The sequence below is a fragment of the Hirundo rustica genome, chromosome 10, assembly GCF_015227805.2.
Source record: "Hirundo rustica isolate bHirRus1 chromosome 10, bHirRus1.pri.v3, whole genome shotgun sequence".
Lineage (NCBI taxonomy): Eukaryota > Metazoa > Chordata > Aves > Passeriformes > Hirundinidae > Hirundo > Hirundo rustica.
Window position 1 is genome coordinate 14,683,093 of NC_053459.1, and position 18,839 is coordinate 14,701,931.

At 45.9% G+C, this 18,839-nt stretch overlaps 1 protein-coding gene across 2 annotated transcripts in view; it reads right to left on the reverse strand.

The window, feature by feature from the left end:
- Positions 1-577: 577 nt before the first annotated feature.
- Positions 578-18,839, reverse strand: part of CCDC50 (coiled-coil domain containing 50) — a 42,450-nt gene continuing 24,188 nt past the window's right edge. The window contains exons 5-12 of one of the 2 annotated variants that reach the window (XM_040073844.2): positions 16,796-16,913; positions 12,435-13,133; positions 10,825-10,931; positions 10,219-10,263; positions 9,610-9,714; positions 8,612-8,691; positions 7,516-7,613; positions 578-6,543 (exon numbers count right to left, since the gene is read on the reverse strand). In XM_040073844.2, the coding sequence (XP_039929778.1) occupies positions 6,524-6,543; positions 7,516-7,613; positions 8,612-8,691; positions 9,610-9,714; positions 10,219-10,263; positions 10,825-10,931; positions 12,435-13,133; positions 16,796-16,913 (1,272 nt within the window). In that variant the 3' untranslated portion in view covers positions 578-6,523. The remainder of the gene's footprint in view (positions 6,544-7,515; positions 7,614-8,611; positions 8,692-9,609; positions 9,715-10,218; positions 10,264-10,824; positions 10,932-12,434; positions 13,134-16,795; positions 16,914-18,839) is intronic. The other variant, XM_040073845.2, reaches the window with a different exon arrangement.

Below are 18,839 nucleotides of genomic sequence, written 5' to 3' on the forward strand. Positions count from 1 at the left end.
CCACTCACTGCTAATACCCAAGGGACTGAGATGCAGCTGGTGGAAGGTAAAGATGACATCAAGGCACTTGGAAGCACTGGGGTAGTGGTGTGACATAGACCCTAACCTAGCCCAAAAGTGAACTTTGCTGAGTCAGAGCACTCACTTGTGCAGCCCAGGCCCCTGGAAGGAAAGCCTGGTGCACTCTGTGCTGGGGGGCCAAGGGTTCTCTGCTCCCCAGTGCAATGCTTATTCTTGGCAAGCAGAGAGAAATGAGTAAATAAGAATTTAAGAAAGGTCTGGAGTCTGGGTGCAAGATCCAGAATTTATATTTTGTAACCTCCTCTTTATTTCAGCATATTCAGCAAATTGAGTTTGTGACATGACAATGGGATCAGGTCTGCTCATGTTTGAGCTGCATGTGCTGCATCCTCAGCTGATGCCTTTGAAGACAGCCCTAAGTCCCAGGGCATTTGCCATTTTTCTTTCTTGCATTCTCTCCCACCACTGTAGATACATGTTGTTTGAAGGAATCTTCAAGCAGGCTTTTTGCAAACTTAAAAGCTATGTTAATGAAATAAGAAAGAGCATCCTATCCTTGCAAATAATCATACTGCTTTATTTTTCAGTATCACAGTCTCAGGAAATGAAACAGTCCAGATCTTTTCCAAGATATTACATAGCCTTTTTCCCATCTGTCTGTCGACAAAATAATCAAATTAAATACAAATTTGTTTGTTTGCTACATCTATTACAGTGGAAGAACATAATTGTTGGTAGAAGCAGCTAAGTTTCAGGAACAAAGGGTGGAACAAAGTCTTATTTTCCCCTGCTTTTGTGTAATCCACTTAGGTTTCCAGAAAAGCACACGGAAGGACAGAAGGAAGTGGTGAATAACAAAATACAGCCGTTTATTTAACAAAATGGGGCAAGGCAATGTTCCCTTTACATTCGATGAGTATGAAGCAAAACACGCTATACGCACACACACACACGGACATAATACTTTGGTTAAATGTCATTCAGAAGTTCTATGCCAAACCTGGTAAAATTATAGAGTGAACAGTCAAAATAAAACCGAGAATAGGCTTGCATAGACAGATTATTGTCAGTGTGCAATTCATATTTAAGGATTAGCTGTTACAATGCAGGATACACTTGCAGCTCTGAGGAATTTAAGCCTTCTGACTAATCCACCTCATTGCATGGCTAATACTAGATTCAACAGGCTGGAAGTTTACCCTGAAGAGCTAAATGAGACAACTGCAGTTATTTATCTGAGGCAATTAACTATATTGCAGTGCACAGATGCAGCTGGAGACAGACCATGGAGTCTACTTAGAGTGAACACTGATACAGTGGAACTTGTTTACCATGAAGTAGAAAATACTCATTTGTATGTGCCACTGTCCTCTCTGGACTCTCCTGAAGAGCCCAAACTGCCCAGTTAAGCCTTGTCCTGTGCTACTGATGGGGAGGAGGTGGCTGATAGTATCTCCAGCCCAGAAGCTGAGGCTTGGGCAGCTCCTGAACACGAAACCCACGTCCCACTGCCTGTCCTGGGCAGGGCAGTCCAAGTGGCACCTGTGTGCAGCACAGCCAGGACCCCCCAGCAGTGCTGCACAGCCACAAACGTGCTGGAGTGTAGCAAACTGGGATCTCTGCAGGTTTGTGCCTGTCCTCTGCCACGAACAGAGAACAAGCTGCCCATGGTGCGCTCCACCTCCCAAAGCAACTGCAAAACCAAGCCCTGAACACCTTGGGAGAGTGGGCCAAAACCAATTGTCCCCTGGCTGTGGACAGGTAAGGAGCAAAGCTCGGACACCACCACCCTGCCGGGCATTCCTGCCGCAGCACCCGCCCTGGCACAGGACGGCACCGAGCACAGGCACCCGTCAGGAGTGCTGGGAGCTGTGCTCCTGTTCCTATTGCATCCCACACAGTCCTGCAGTGCCAGGGCTGCCAGGAGGGACAGCAGGAGCCACCTGCTCAGGGGGCAAACACGCAGGAGATTGCTCTGTGAAGGGAGCAGTGAGTTTCATGGACTGGCTGTGCTCGATTACAGGAGTGTAAACTAAGTAGGGGAATCCTCACACTGTCTCCAAGTGCTCCCCTTTATATATATATATAAATTAGCAATCCACAGTTAGTTTGTATACAGGATAATATGAATTAAAATAAAAACCTTGATAATAAAAATATATAATATACATATTGATGAACAGCAATAAACTGAATGAAAACGCTAGAATGTAACAGTGGCTGTAATTTGGCACAAAAAAAACCACAGAGGTCTAGCACTGTAAAAATAACAACCCATTTTTTTCCATAAGTAGAGAATGTTATCAATCCTGATTCAATTCCTGATAGGTGGGAACACAGAGATATAAAAATACTGTACATACAAGATCCCTTTTATAGAGAGAGAAGCAGACTGCAGCATCTGTAACTTCTATCCTTCTTCCCCAAGAGGAGAAATTCAATGATGAGAATTCATCCATCCCTTAACAGCTGATATTTCCTCACCCCACCAAGTTCAAACCCATGAAGTTCTTTAAAAAAAGATGAAATCAACCTGTTGGATCTATCCCTGTGACAACTGCTTCTTACTGCAGGAAGCTGTACAGTCCACATTAAGACAGTGTTTGGCAGCAAGGTGACTCAGGTCAGCCTGCTGAAGACATCGAGTATCCCTGCATGTAAGGCACGATCCCTCCAGGTCACCCGAGCTCTCTTCTGCAGACCGTTGTGCTTTGGACGGAGGTGAGGAGGAGGTGAGAGCTCTTGCTGCTGAGATGAGCCTACTAGGAAGGTCAGGAAGTGCCAGGATTTCAAGGAGATGAATTTTCCACGTGGTGCTGGATGCCTTGTTAATGCACAGAGTCAGAAAGGAATGCAGGACCCGAACAACCCGGGCAGGGATCCCAGCAAGGGCTTCAACAAAATGCTACTAAATCCAGAGCAAACCCATCGGCAAAGCTACTGAAACTTGGCAAGAGTAAACCAGTAAAAAAAAATCAGGATACTTCAACATTTTCCTGTCACAGGACAGAAATATTGCTCTGAGTGTTTTTTAAAAATATCAGCTTCATTTCGCCTCTTTCCAGGAACACATATACAAGGTGCTGATTTTGCATCTCACCTGCACAAGCTGCATCTTCTCAACTCTCAGCAGAACTGTGGCTGCTGAGCCCCAAGGAAAGTGGCTCCTTGTTCATCCACGATCTTAACTCTTGTTGATTTCAGTGGGACCATGGAAACCCTTTCCAAAAGTGGTCACTAAATATGCAAGTCCAGTTGCAGCCTCTGCCTCAGAAGGTCTTTAACCTGTATGGCTGCATGAGGACCCCAACATGTATAAGATGAATAATTGCTCTGTTCTTATCCCATTTACCACCTGCTTTCCTCAGCTGCCATTCCTGGCATTTCTCTCCCCCTTCTAGCAAAACCTTAGGAACCCCCTTTTCACAAGGACTATGGAGTAATAAAGCAGGAGAAACGCTACAAGGGACAGCAAATGAATAAAGGTAGGGAGAAAGAAAAAACAATGAGGACTAAGAGAGGATACAGAGCAAAACAGCCCATAAAGCATTCAGCACCCCAAAGGCATCCAAGGAAGCAGGAACTGCTCCTGGGATCCTTCTCCTGGGCTCTTGTCTCTTGATGTCTTGGCCAGAGAGCTTGACTGGCCACTGAGGAGATCCTACAGTTCCACAGAGGAGACACTGAGGTGTTCTTCAGGCTTTACCCAGCTTGCAAACTAAATTTACCAGAGTTTTCCCTCACATTTCTACTCTCTGCCATTGACACCAACAACTTGGATACTCCCAAGCATTCCTCCTGAATTAACAGGTTCTTCAAATGTCAGAGGGCTCAGGGTCTTCATGACTTCTCTGACTAGGTTAAGAAAAAAGCTACACCAGCCAACTACAGTGCAAGAAAGTCCACTACAGCCAGATACAGAGGCCCATGGAGGACCTAGTTCCTAGTTGGTGATTTCCCCTTGCCTTTTGCAGAGAGTCACCAGTTTTTGGCAAGAGCTAGTACAAAGCTCAGCCTCCTGATTTGGCAGGCTTTTTCTCCATCCAGTTTTCACAAGTGCACCAGGTGGCACAAGCAGCAGTGCCTGGACTAGGGTGCTTGTAGGAAGTAATAATTCTTACAAACCCACCAGGCATCCATTTCACAACAATAATTACTCTGATGGCAATGGAAGGAAAAAGCCCAGAAGAAAAAAAAAAAAAGGCCTTTTCAGCAGTAGAAATTTTGACTGTTACATGAAATACAAAAATAAATTCTTACAAAACAAAACCTTGGAAGATGAAGTTGCCACACTGGGCCAAGTCATCAAATAAGAAAGAAAAAGATAGCATCTATGTTGGTTTTTTTCTGAATCCTTTTAAACAACATGAACACTTCTGAATGGACAGAGACAGAATGAGGAGAGGGTACAAGGCAAGGACAGTAAAATCTAGTGGCTGACTGGGATATTTCCTGAGAAGCTGCAAGCAAGACCTTGCAAATCACTTGGGAGCCCATGCAGGCAGGTAAGCCACAGTCTGGAAGCCAGGGTATGCAGGCAGCAGGATTCTGCCCACACACGAAGTCCTACATGGCAAGGTTTTTGGTTAGGGTATTCCTGGAGCAGAGATCGATTTGGGTTATGCGGTTCTCCACAGGTACTGAACTGCTGCCAATGGGCCAGTGGGGACAGGAGATGGAAGTCTCTTGAGTTGTTGGTCAAGGTAAGACATGGGCTTGTGCCCCTGCAACTTCTGTAAAAAAGGAGTTGCACTGCCTTCCCAGTAACTATTCTGACCAAGGACAACAGCCAAGGTTAAAGCCTTACAGCTGCCTTGGGGCTTGAGCTGTGCACTAGAGGAACAGCAGACAGCCATGCCCTCTTCCTATTTCCTAGAGGTGCTCCCTCCACACAAGGCCCCAGAGAGCTGCCAAGACAGATCTGTGGTGAGGACAAGTCCACATTTTCATGCCCCAGGCAAAGGTGTGTCCCCTCCTCTGCAGAGCCAGAGCTGCAGCTGCCAGAGACAACGGAGAGTGGTGAGACAGACTCAGTGCTGGCACTGAAGTCAGCCTGCAGGGGCAAGGCAGCCAAGCTCTCTGCCATGAACTGGGCTGGCCTGTGAATGACCAGCCTGCCCTGCCTGGACAGACTCCAAGACAGTGTCCAGATGTTCAGCTTTGTAGTTTAAAAATACACCTGAAAATAATGGCAAAAAATTATTAAAAAGACAAAATAATTGAAATGAGAGGAGGCTAAGGGAAAAGGCTACTTTTTGTGTGTAAAAGAAAAATTATTTTCAAAGAGTGGAGGAAAAGCAAGCCAGGACGGAATTACTGCATGGGAAAATCTATACAGACAACAGACCTGCAGAGCCTACTGTGCCCTAGAGAGCAATGATTTTTTTTGTTCTTGCCTGGGGTGCTGGATAGAGCAGTGGAGAGGAAAAGCAGTCAGCACAGACATCATGGGGACTGTTCAACACTCCATGTCTGGTTCAGGTTGCCTGTAACTGTAGATTTTGAATTTGATGCTCAATGCCCATACAGCCCATCCTCCATCACCCCCATGTTTATAAGACATATCCAAGTTCGGGAACAAACTACTCTACTCAAGTGCATCCACAACTGAGCTGAGAGTTACAGAAGATCCTACTTGGCTTCAGTGAAATTCCTTGGCTTCTACCACACTGAAGCTCAAAGCAGGTAACCAGAGGTCCCTTCAGACACACAGATCTGTTTCTATGAGTCTTCCCAAACCACAGCTCACAGCTTCTTGAACTCCCTGGCAACTCTTAAAAGTCATGCACACAAGGTCTAATTTCAGCTGAAACTGTCTTTCCTTTGAACTGTTCTATCCTATATCCTGGAGATAAATGCCTATATACATCCTCTTCAGACTGTTGGAAACCATAGAAAGAAATACAGCAGTTAAAAAATTCTTTTTCATAGGCAATTTCTGCCTTACCAGTCTCAGGGTTTGGCTTTTGCTGGTATAAGTTTGACAACGCTCTCTCCTTCCTGCAAGCTCACAGGACTGTCAGGTTGGCTCAGCCATCCTATCCAACACAGGAAGAAACACAATTCCTCTTACAGCTCTCTTTGCTAAGTTATCCTAATGCAGAAAGGACTTCTACTTCTGATGTTCTGCTGCATTGCCATAACCCAACTCGTTTCTTCAATTTTCCTCCACTGTAAATGCATCTCAATTTGTTCTATTTGTCAAAGCCCCAGCCAAACTTAAAATTAAAAAGAAAGCCTCAAAAGAATGTATGAGGGAGCTGTTGAGCCAGCTGGTTGATTTGAACAGCTCAGGGGCAGCTATATTATACTGCACTGCTCAAGTCATCACAGATGAGTAAGAAATTGAAACTAAATTTTCCTTAATATGATGACACTTAAAGAGATGATCCGGGGAGTGGAGGGTGGGCCTCCCATCAGGTCAGGAATCGAGAAAGTTGCCTGGCAATTCCAGTAATGTTTGCTACAGAAGAGTCAGTGCCAAAGCAAAGGCTAGCACAGTTTACTGCTTCCTACGGGAACCTGGAAAACAGAAAGGAAACAGTCTGTGAGTGTAGATCCTGGGGAAAAAATAACTACCTGCAGTCATATTTTACCTGTCCTGCCCTCTTGTCTGTCTGACTTCTAGGGTGCTGGTAAAGCCAAAGGCCAAAATGGGAACCATATGTTATGTGACTCAAACAAAAGGAAGGATAGATCTACAAGAGTGAATGGTGCTGCAGCACCATTGCACAGTCTCACTAAAGCAAACAGACCCTACAAGGTGCCATCAACTTCCCTGCTTGCTTGATGAAGGCATAACATAAGTTTACCAAACTAAATTTTGGAAAGAAAGTGTCTACATTTAAGTCTCACTAGTGGAGTTGGAAGAAATCTGAGACTGAGTTACACTCAGACCGTCTCCTTCCTTTCCCAGAGGCTCTACGGATATCTCAGACAATGGGCATTCAGACATGAAACAACTGCAGGGACAACCCTACCCACACTGCCATGTGCCAAGTGATTTCAGGAAAAAAACTACCAAAGCAGTGCTGAGATGCTACAGGAATAAAACCAACCCGCTCTCAGGACAAGTTTCTGACTGATCATCCCACCTGCTCACCAGACAGACAGGTGAGGTTCTGTCTTGTATTGGATTATTTGAAAGTAGTGAGTCACCTAAAATCCATCATAATGCTGTCTTTATGTCATTTCTTTGTCATTTGCTACCTGGATTTACAGTCATTTATCATTAAGAGATCAGAGAGGACATGCAGACAGCCCCTTGACAAATTCCAGGTAAACCAATTCGGTTTTTTAGTCTCTCAGCCTACAACGTGCTCAGCAAGTCCGACCCCAACACTGCCCAGCATCACCTGCCTGCTTGGGGCATTAATTCCTATTCCCCTTCTCTATTTGCATCACTTTCAATCCCTCTGTGCCCTGCAGGCTCCTTGTGTGAGGAGAACAGCTGACAACAACCCAAGTGCCAGGCAGCCCTGGGGCTGATCCTACCTTTAGGAGAGTGCTCAGGTTTGGGGATCTGGCGCAAGGGGCTGGGCTGGCTCGTGTAATACCGAGAGCGCTCAAAGTCATCCAGGAGAGGCTGTGACCTGCCAAGCACAGTGTCAAAGCAGTGTTGGGGAATATTCAAAGGCACAACGGTGTAGCAAGAGCCACATCTCAGCTGTCTGGTTACTGTCAGTTTGATGCAAACCCTGCCTGGCCCAGACTTTCTGCCTGCAGAACAGCTCCTCTCAGCACAGCCCATTACTGCTTCTGCAGTGAGAGGAGTATTTACTGCTTGTCATGGACCTCTTTCATTTAATAATGGTTTAAGTTGTCAGGAAATTAAGAATTTCCATTTTGTAGTTTGCTGCAAACTTCACTCAAAAGAGCAGTGTTTTAAAGTGGTTAATGCTTGCAGAGTTTTACCCCCAGAGTATCTTAAAATGATCTTTCTCAGTCTCCACCTGCACACTCCATTTGTTGTTTCTTTTGCAAGTTCAACAAGAATTTCTAGGTTCCTTTCTGGAACAGAAATCAAAACCACTGGGGTTACTTCCAGGGTTTAGTATCTCATGAAGAGCATTGAGCCAGAGTGTCAAGGGATTCAGAAGCAGCACTGGGCTACAGCATGTTCCCAGTCTGGCATGAGACACCCCAAAGCACAATGCTCCTGCTTGCAGGGTGGTGTTCACATGCAGCAGTGGGAATTGTGTACAGGGCTTAACAGCAAGCAAGAACCACGGGAGCAGCTGTGCAAATGCCATCGTGATTACTCCTTCCTGCCCAGAGATGACATTTGGTTTCACATCTCTAGAAGCTGTTTAACCCTCTCAGTGTTTCTCTGGTATTTAACAAATGTCACTGCACAAGCTCATCAATCTCCATCAGCACTGGGCATGGGGACCAAGATGGACAAGTGCCACACGCAGTGAGTGATGCATGTCACCAAGCACCTCGTGAGCTCCATGCTCATCGCCCTGCTCTCCACTGAGTCCCTTGTGGGTGGGTCAGGCTGCTCATCCCACACCTCCTCCCAAAGACTCAGCTTTCCCAGCAGCTTCCCAACTGCATTCCCCATTCCTGCCAGCCAGTTCAAGCTCACCTTGAAGGCCTGTCACTTCTGTGTCGCTGAGTTTCGGGCCCTTCTCTTGACCTTGAGCGTGTGGACTCCCCTGTATCAGGCTGTTGGGGAGAAGGGAAATCAGCTCATCTGTGTGCCTTGCCAGACACCAGCCAGTACACTGGGATTGCCACAACTCCACACAGTCCTTTTGTGCTTGGTTTACACACAGAACTAACCACAGCCAGACAGGCAAATGGCAGCATCAGGACTCGTTTTCAGTAAACCAAACCCAGCCTTGCTGAGCCAAACTCAAATTTTAAGCTAAGACATGACAGCAGTAAGGGACTGCTCTGAAGCTGGGGCTGAACACAGTCTGGGTGTAATGATTGTGCACAAGGCTGGGCAGGGCAGGAAGGACCAGCTGCAGACAGCTGTGCTCCTGCAAGCACTGAAACTCAGTAAGGAGGCTGAAAACACCAGAGCTGCCACCATATGGCCCAACACCACATCCCCTTTGGTACCTTAGCATTGCTGACCATAAAATCTGTTTCCTACCCCCTCCCATGCTGGCCAGCCAAATCTCTCTGGTGTTACTCCTACAAAAACCAGGCACTACAGACTCAGGACTTTCATTGCACAGCCAGTTATGAGGCAGAGTGACAACTGAAGCATTTGCACTGCCCTTACGCAAACAGAACCAACTACTGCTTTCATTGCTGCAGTCAGGATTTCAGCAAAGGGAGGGTCCTGCACCAGGGACTGACAGAGCTTCAGGGAGGCCACAAGGTGCTGTGACAACCAGTGACATCCTCCAAGGCCAGAGCCCAAGGATTACCTCACTTGAGGCTGAAGTCAAAAGCATCTAACCAAGGAAGTGGCTCCAAGAGGCTCGGGAAGCAGCTGAATAAGAGACAGCCAAGATCCTTTTGATATATCACCACCTTTTTCTCCCACCATACACCCTCACCTCCCTCTGGAAACGGAAATAACGTTATAGCACCTTATCTATATCAGGTGCCTCCTGAAGCCTGACATACCTTCCAATCTTGATCATGCCTCCTCTTTTCAAGGGAAGACTTTTCTCTTTCTTTCTCTTTTCTTAAAGCCTTTTTCTCCTCAGCCATCAAGAGCCGAGCAATTTCCTAGAAGGGAAACACATACTCTGTCAGCCAATTTTACTGCTCTTGTGGGTTTGAGATATTCAAGCCCTTTCCCATGGACAGCTGCTGAATGGGAAGGGTGCAAATCCAGGATTCCATTGGACAGAGCAAAATTAAAACTGGTGACAAGTAGCATGTCCAACAGCTCCTTGATTCACCAGAACTGCTTTTGCAGAACCTTTCTGCCCTCTATCCCTTCTCCCTAAGGGGAACATCTCGGATAGTCTCCCATGGGGCTCAGTTACAAGCAATGCCCTTACAGAACCATGAACTTCCTGCCCTTGTCATGGCTCTAACAGGCAGCGCAACTCCCTGCTTGGCCAGCCTGAGCATATACACGAAGCCCATCTGGGAGAAAACTCCACTGGAGCCCCAAGCTTCCCCTACAAGGGTAGAAATTAACAACTAGAGACTCAGAGGAAACAAGGGCTGTTCAGCAGCTTCTGCAAGTAGAGGAATTCCACAAGTATTTGACTTGTTGCTCACCTCATCTTGGGCTACTTGAGCTGCCTTCTGATCTGCTTCATTAGCCTGGGAGGGAAAAACGGGGACAAAAAATTAACATTTCTGAATTAATTATGCTCATTAGCCTACTGGGCAGAGCAAGTAGGTGCCCATACAAATACACCATCATCCTCTCCAAATATACTTAGCTACCCCAATACTTACCTCACAACCCAACTCCAATCTGCCATTTCAGCTTTTCAGCTGAATTTTGCCCTCAGGTATCTGCCAGGCCACACCACAATGCATTTCCCACTCTGATGCCTTCTCTCTCAAAGGTGGGCAATGGCCTGTCTCACTTGTGAGCTGCTCACACTGACTACATGCCATCTTCACCTGCCTGGAAACATCCATTTAATATCACTCTGCTTCGCTGCTTTAATTTTGGGGTGTATATTTCAAAAAACAGGGCTTACTAGTTGGAAGCCAGCTGTCACTGTATGGAAGACAAAGGTAATTAGCAGAATGCACACGAGCAAGACTTTAGGTCTTTTAGTCACTCTCACATATTAAAGATTTATGAATTAAAGTTGTCCATGCTGGCTGCCTTAGTTCCTCTGAGTTGACCAATGCACCCTCTCAACTTACCAGGAGCTCTTCCTCCTGCAGCTTCCGAGCAATCTCTGCATCAGACAGCTCCTGCTCCATTCGGGGTACATCGTACATGGCTTGTTTCATCCCCCTCAAATTAGTGCCTACAGAATTGAGAGAAAACAATCAACTCAACCATTCTCCAAATCCTTCGGTGAGGAGATCTCCACCATCTCCTCAGCCACCTGCTCAAACCCCCCACTGCAGAGAACCAGAGATCACCACAGCGTACCTGCCACACCGCTGCTGTGAGAGCACCTTCAGCTGAGGTTTCTCTAAGCACACAGCAGTATCTGACACACCTGTCCTGGATAACAAATGCAGCTCTGCTGCACAACAGGCCATGTCCCTTGAAGCACTCTTCGGTGACAGCAAAGGAATTGTAATTTGTCACTTTCTGCATTGATAGATACAGTGGCAAAACTGGGCAGCAGAGAGCAGCCCAGCATTTGATATGAGCACAGCAGAATCTGAACACACTGCTGAAGCAGCATGGGCTGCAAGGGTTACCTGGGACAGGCTCATGTGAGTTTTCAGACAATTCTTTCTTGGGATGACCCATGAATTTTACAATTCAATGAGAAAGCAGACAAGTAAGCATTTTTGAAGTCCATCTAATGTTCACTTCTTGTTTTGAGCATAGAGTTCTGTTATTTAAAAGGTAAGCCTGATTAACACCTCCTATTTCCCTAAGGAAAGTGTTCATATCATGAGAAAGAAGAATTGTCCCAGTATCTCCAGACACACATTATCTTCCTCACTTTATTCATGTGAAGAGCAGTTAAATCTTAAAGCATAAGCTGCCCCACACTTTGACACACACAGATCCAAGTCTCTAAACTCCTACTTTCACTAGGTCACCCCTACTTCCACTGTGGCTTTAAAAGTGGAAAGATGGATCTGGATCTTTAAAGCCTCCAGTCCCCAAGTGCTTGTTGAACAAGAACTACACAGGTACACATTTCCCAGAAAATTCCACTTGCACAGAATTCGGCAAGAATCTTACAAATAGAACCCAACAGAATGCCCAGTGCCACTAGTGAACTTTGCCCAAAGTGAATTAAGTTGCCAGCAGGGTTTTCAGTAAGAAGTGGATGAAAATTGCTGTTTTTTTCAGTACTTAAGCAAAGTGTCCTCACTTACAGTCCTGCATCTCAACTCCACAAAATACAATCATAACCTAACATTCAGGGTTTTGTTACTTTTTTTTTTCCTCCTCTACAAGGAGGCCACCGCATAAAATGTATCAAAAAACAAAAGCTGGGTGTTAGCTGGAGTTTTTTGGGGGTCTTTCTTTGGAGCTGGTGTGCTGGTTTTCTTGACGCAGGGGAAGAAATTTGTTTTTCTAAACAAAAGGATACCAAGGGCATAACTCTCAACAATACCTTCATACTCATCCTCTCCAATGCCATGGAACATTAGAACATAAATGGATAAGAGTCCTGCTAAATCAGGAAGAAACCCAGGCAAGATTCCCCACGTACACACTGCAGGTAGATTTTGGAGAGAAGCATCTTCAGGGAAGCCAAACATATCTCAGACATCAGCATGGGGCACGCAAAGGTGCATCCCCACATGTACGCACACCTTCCCCATCACTTGGTTACCTGGCTCTCGCTGGCAGTCTCCAACCTTCCCCTGGCTCTCAGCATGAGGGGAGGGGGAGTGTCTCCTGTGTGCTGCCCTTCTGTAGGCTCTGGCCTCAGCCCTCCTATGGTCATCTCTAGAGTCAGCATCACAGAGCCTCTCGTCACGTGCCATCCTGTGTGACGAGCGGCCCTGCTGGTGAGATCTGTGTTTCTCAGGCTGCTGTCTGCCATGCCGACGCCAGGTCTCCTGCTCCGCCTCCAGTTCCAGCTCAAGGAGGGGAAGGTGCTTTTCTCTGTCTTGCCTTGGTGGCTTTCTGCTGTGCCGTGCTTCTTCCGTGAATCCACGCTCTGACTCCAGGTCCAGACTGAGAGGTCTCCTCTCCTTTTCCCTGCTCGCTGTGCTCCTCTCCCGCAGCTCCCAGCTGTTGCTGTGATCATAGGCACGGCGCTCGGTCTCTCTTTCCAGGTCAAGGCTGGGATGTCTCCTGGACCTTCCCTGGCTGGCTGTCTTCTGCTCCTGCTGATGGCCACTGCTGGCCTCTCTCAGCTGAGGAGACCTTTGCCGGCCCTGAGAGGTGAGGTGCCCATGTCTGGGGGCACCGCCGGGCGAAGGCGAGGGTGGTCCTCGGTGCTCTCTCTGCTGGTGCCTGCACCTGCCGTGACTGTGGGCTCGGGGAGGGTCAGAAATCTGCTCTCTGGGGTCACCCCAGGGCTGCTCTGAGCAATGGGGGGACAAACAAGGAGGGGTTAGTGCTGCAGGGGTTAATGGGGGTTCAAAGCCAGACTCACAGCGGGGGGAAGAAGGAGCTAGATACAGGGTGCTGAAAATGCAGGCAAAGCATGACGAAAGAGAGAATAATAACAGGGACAGGTAAGGCCTGCAGGATACAAGAGGGGACACAGTGAAATGGCAGTCTGGCTAGCAGGGCAGCACAGGAGGCAACAAGGTTGGAGCACAAAGCACAGGTCCAACCTAGAAGTGTCCCAGCACTTCCTGGACAAGGACAAGTCAATATGGAGACAAATGACTTTTAATGATGCCACTGGAGCTGAAAAACAGCCAAGACAGCAGCTCATCTCCTGATGACACATCACTGCTGCAGGATCCTGAAACCATCTGGGAAAGGTTTGCAAAGAAGGGCACAAGATGCAGGAAAGGTTGGGAGACATTGAGGGGCTAAGGCCAGGAGGGGCCAAGCAGAGTGGTCAGACCAGACCTTGGTTTATAAGCACAGATGCCTTGCTCTGGCTTCAGGCACGAGGTTTTTCATCAGAAAAAACAGTCTCACCAAACTGGGGGAAAGACCCACATAAAGCAGAAAAGAAGTAAACAGGTAGGATAGGATGCTTTTTCTTTAAATGCAAGAACAGGATATCTGCAGCATCCAAACATCCTTCACCGCAGACTGTCACGTATCTTTTGCAGATCCACAAGTTTCAGACACTTAATCATTGTCTAAAAAGAAGTTTCAGCTCTGAATGCAAAGATGGTTATGGATAGAAATTTTAGGTCAAAATAAGACTTCACAAAACCAAGGTTCCTGACCTCAGCATTGTAGCTAGAAAAGCTGCTTACTTGGCATTTTGGTAAGGTTGTTTCCTCCATGCTTTCCAGAAAGCAGGTAGAAATTTTCTTTGCTTTCAGTTTCAGTAACAAACCTGAAACAGCTAGGAGGTTGCAGCAGCCTGCCTGCATACAATCTACTAATTGATTTATTTTTTCAACTAACCTATTTGCTAAGAAAAATCATTGCACTGAGGGAACTATTATCTCTCTACAGCAGCTTTTCAAAATGAAAAAAAAATGCCTTGAAGCAGAGATTGATTTGAAACAGAACTACACACACAACCCCCACCAGAAAAACCCTGCAGCAGCAAACTTTCCTCTCCTCAACTGTCCAGAGTTTGTTTTATAGTATCTCAAAATATTTTAAATAGATTTCACTGCACATGAATTGCATTCTGTTTTAATGAACAGCTCTGTCTCACTTACAATCTATCTAGATTTCAGAGGGAGAAAAACAAACCTCACACCAAAACTGAATGTTCCCTTTGAGTCATTCTATTCAGAAAAAACTTCTTCAGAGCCAGCAAAAATAGAGCCTACAGAAAATCCACTTTCAAAACAAGTCAGTGTGACTTTTATCCAGAACAGGTGTATTTTTAAAAGTCCAAGAACTGTAACAGGAAAACTGCTGTGGTTGCTCTTTAACTGGTTGGATTTTTTTCTGTTCAGTTTTAGACAATTCATATGATCTACAGAAAACAAAGACCCAATCAAACAATCCAAGCGACTTACTGAACAACAGAGACCAGAGCCTGAAAGCAAGAGTCAGTTCTTGAACAATACTCACAAAGGTCTGAAAATTAATTCAATTTTGTCATTGAGGAAAGCTCAATAAATACAAGAGCAGAGAGCAGGAGAACACGAAAGAGCAAAGCCTGGCTGTGCTGGGAAAGGATTGATGCAGGTAACACAACCATGCCAGACAACCCAAGCAGAAGATTTGCTTTTGGGGTATCTCAGGGTGATTAACTCATCAGCAGGTGCTGGATCCTGTGGCACCTTCCACAGGGTAAGGTACACCTTCCATGTAAACACTCCACACACCCTGGTGTTACTCTCTGAAGCAGCAAGTGACTGAGTGCATACAAAAATGTTTTTCATGGCATAGACACTTCTGGGAGGAACTCTGCCTTTTCTTGTGTTTATCTTTCCACTTTCAAAGAGCCCAGATTGCTTTGGAGCAACAGGTCTAATCCACATTCCTCCTGGATGTGGATAAATTTTACCTCACTCTCAAACAACAACAACAACAAAAAGCCCCAAAACTATACACCGCCCCCATCAAAACAAAATAAACTTGAACAAAGCAAGGGCTTTTTATTTGTTTCAATTCACAACTAATGAGGACAATACAAACCAAGGCTGCTGAAGCCTAATCAAATGGTGCTCAAGTAATTAAGAGTTCCCAGAACAAGAAGTAGATGATCCAGGGATAAAATCCACTCCCAGTCCTTTATAGCTTTTAAGGAGAGCCGATCAAGAGCAGCACTGCTATAAGTGGTCAGGCAAACACCTCCTACCTCACCTTCAAAATTATGGATTATTGCAGTAAGAAAACTTAGACCCACAAGGTATCCTGTTCTCCAAATCCCCACCACAATCTTACTTGAAGAACTCACAGGCTTTGTCAGCTGATTTGTTACAAAAATCCATCCTGTCCTACCATCTCTGCATGCACAGTGTTACCTATGCTGCATTTTTTCAGACTTCTCTCATTTAATTCTGAAAACCTGAAGTGTGGGTTGGCCATAAGACTTCAAGATCATTTCTTCCCAGCTCTGTACATGTAGCAGGAGTTGTGATCATGAGGTTTCCACTTGATTACTGTTTTGCACTTTTGAACTTCGTGCTTTGTGCTTTCTTGGCTATCTTTGAACTTCTTCCAAGTTGAAACTAAAATACTTAGTGTAAGTTCAAATAAAAGACTTTAAAACTGCCAATGGCATTAATGTTAAAATGAGAAATGAGGTTTGATCTTCATCTTCACAATCTGTTAATCAAAAGCAACCCATCTTCCACACCACATTTCTGAAGAAAGCACACAGGAACCACCACCAGTGCACAGCAAAGCCATCCCCAGATTGCTCCATAATTAAACACACCCTGATTCTCTCCTCCCATTTGAAAGAAGGTCTGTATTCAATCACAGAAGCTGACCAAAAGGAAGCAATAGAGCACTGTGGATCAAATCATTTCCACACTGTTCAGTCCCAGATGATAATCACAGCAGAGACACTCTGTAGAGATGACCTTGTTCTTCAGTAAGTCATTCAAGGCAGTTGTGCTAATTTTACAGCTTGGGTACATACCTGCAAGGAGCTATTTTTGAAACACATCTCCATGAACCAGCATTTATTCCTTCATGTAGCCATGCCAGCATCACAAATGAGCACATGGAACCGTCTCTCTCCAAATGCAAGCATGGAATCTCACCAGCATTTCTCCCCCACACCCCCGGTGTCACACAGCAGGAACTGCCTTATCAGCCACTGCGTTTTTCTACAAGGACTTCTAAAACATGCATGTGTGGCTGTACTTGCACACACACACCCCACACTCCCTATCCCTGTCAATTAGGTCACCCTCAAGGACAATAAAAACTATTAAATTTTCTTCTCTGTTTTGTTTTTGTTTTTCTTCTAACTGAATACTTCCTGATTATAAAATAATCTGATTCTGACCCGGAAGCTGATGTAATGCTACAGTGCTAAATGCAGGACTGGAGGATAAAGGGAGCTTCCTAAACAGTTGTCAGACCACCAGGTTCATCTACACTGCCATGATCCTGACCTTTTATCATGCAGAAACATACCTCCATTTTCTGCATAATAGCTCTCTTCATAGCCTGTGTGTCCCTGGGACTCTGGGTAGTGCTTCTTGCGCTTTTTTTCTTCCTGCAGTTCTTTCTGTTGCAGGAGACGGGCAATATCCTGCACAGAGGGAAGAAAAAACAGACATCAAATCACCACTAAAAAGTACCTACAGATTCTTTTAGTCAACTTCTTTATCCAGTTATATATCTTACCAAAAAAAGAAGTTTAATTTTTTCAGACGCGGCAGCAACAGTTACCCAAATTCAACCCCTGGGCTGGATGAGGCTTTCAAATTAATGAGTGACACAAGGGACCATGTCAGCAACCAGTGCTGAGATTCCAACAGCATGGCAAACTCACAGGTTCCTGCTCCTCCTGCACACAAGCCTGCTAAGCCCTGATGGCCAAAGCAGGGCAGACAGGACTGCATGTGCAGCCTCAGGCTTTCAACAAGGATTTGGAAGTCACAGGAGTGCACAGCCACTCACAGGAGCGGGCTGGATCTCCCCGCTGCACTCTGCCAGGGAAAGAAAAACACAGAGGCAAAGACTGTCCAGCTCCAGGCACTTCTGACTGGAAGGAGTTCCCAGAGCAAACCGTGAACTCACTTCACTCTGGCTGTAATTTTCAGGGACTACAGGATGCCAGGCAGAGAAATGCATCAGTTTGACAGACAGAGACTCGAAACAAAAGAAAATCGAAAGGACATTAGGAAGAGCAAAGCAGGCACAAGGCAGGAGCACAGTGCAGCCGTTTGTCTTCTGTCACAGTTTTGGTAGATATGCCAAAGAGAAGAGCACTCCATTTTCCTAATTGGTTTTCCTTCGAGATGACTAATGGATCAACAAGGCCTAGGAACTGCAAACAGCTCCCTGGGGCTTGCTCCTCTGAGGCCCAGGAGCTTGTGAGTCAGTGAAGCCAGTCTGGAGCTAGGGAGCAAAGCTGGGAGATACCAGCAGGGCATGCTGCCCCTTTGGATGATAGTCATTTAAGCCTTCCTAATCCTCAGGACCTTTACAGAGCCATGCACGTAAAGTGGACACCACAGGCAGGAAAGGCATGGCTGAAATGCAAACTAAGAGTCAACACCCTCCAGAGCCAAACTAGCACTGGAGGACACTGGATGGTTGCTGAAGTACAAACTATTGCTTCAGGATTCAGGTAAGATCTGCACTGAAACTAGCCTTGTGGAAAATCTGGGGATGCCACAGGCTCCATTAAAAAAAAAAAAAAAAAAAGGTACATAAAAGCCCCAAAACAAACCAATATAAACCTCTACAAACTCCTTCCCCTGACAAGGTTAACCTTTCTAGCAAGCACAGTAAGTCTATAAATACATGAGCTAAAGCGCATTATCTCCAGGACTGAGACAGCTCAGGACTTGCAAATCCACACAAGCCACTTCTTACAAACAGGATTCAGGCAGGGTAGGCAGGCTTAGTGCTTCATTTAAAAACCCTGTACTCCAGAAGGGATCTGCCTCAGTCCTCAGCCACATTTCAGCCACATTTGGGAACTTCCCACGTACCAGCAGGAAGAGATAGAATATTTATGACTTCTCCTTGCTTTAAGCCACAGTCAGCTGAAGCCTGCTCCCAACTGCACAAGATGGTCAGCAGCAGGTTTGACAGGCTGCAAGGACATGCTGTCAGCCCGCTGACATCCCTGCAGTTCTCTACATAAAGCAGGAAGGAAAGCTGCAATTCCACAAGTCAACATCAGTTTTGCATCCCCTCCACCTTCCTGATAAAAATATGACATACTGCTACCTCTTAAGCACAAGTCCTGCAGCCAAAGTGTTCCTCCCACCCTGTTCCACGAGCTCCACTTGGATGCCAAGCCCTTCCCGTCTGTCTGGGCAGCCTTTCAGTAGTTGCTTGGAATTAATGGTGGAATAAGAAAATGAAGTCTTGCAAAAAAACCCAATGCATCTGTCAGGTAAGGGCAGATTCTTATTCCAGGCTCTTACAGGAAATACAACCTTTGTGTCCAAGCTCTTCCTACACAGAGAATGCCACCAGGTGCCTCTCGAACATCTCGAGA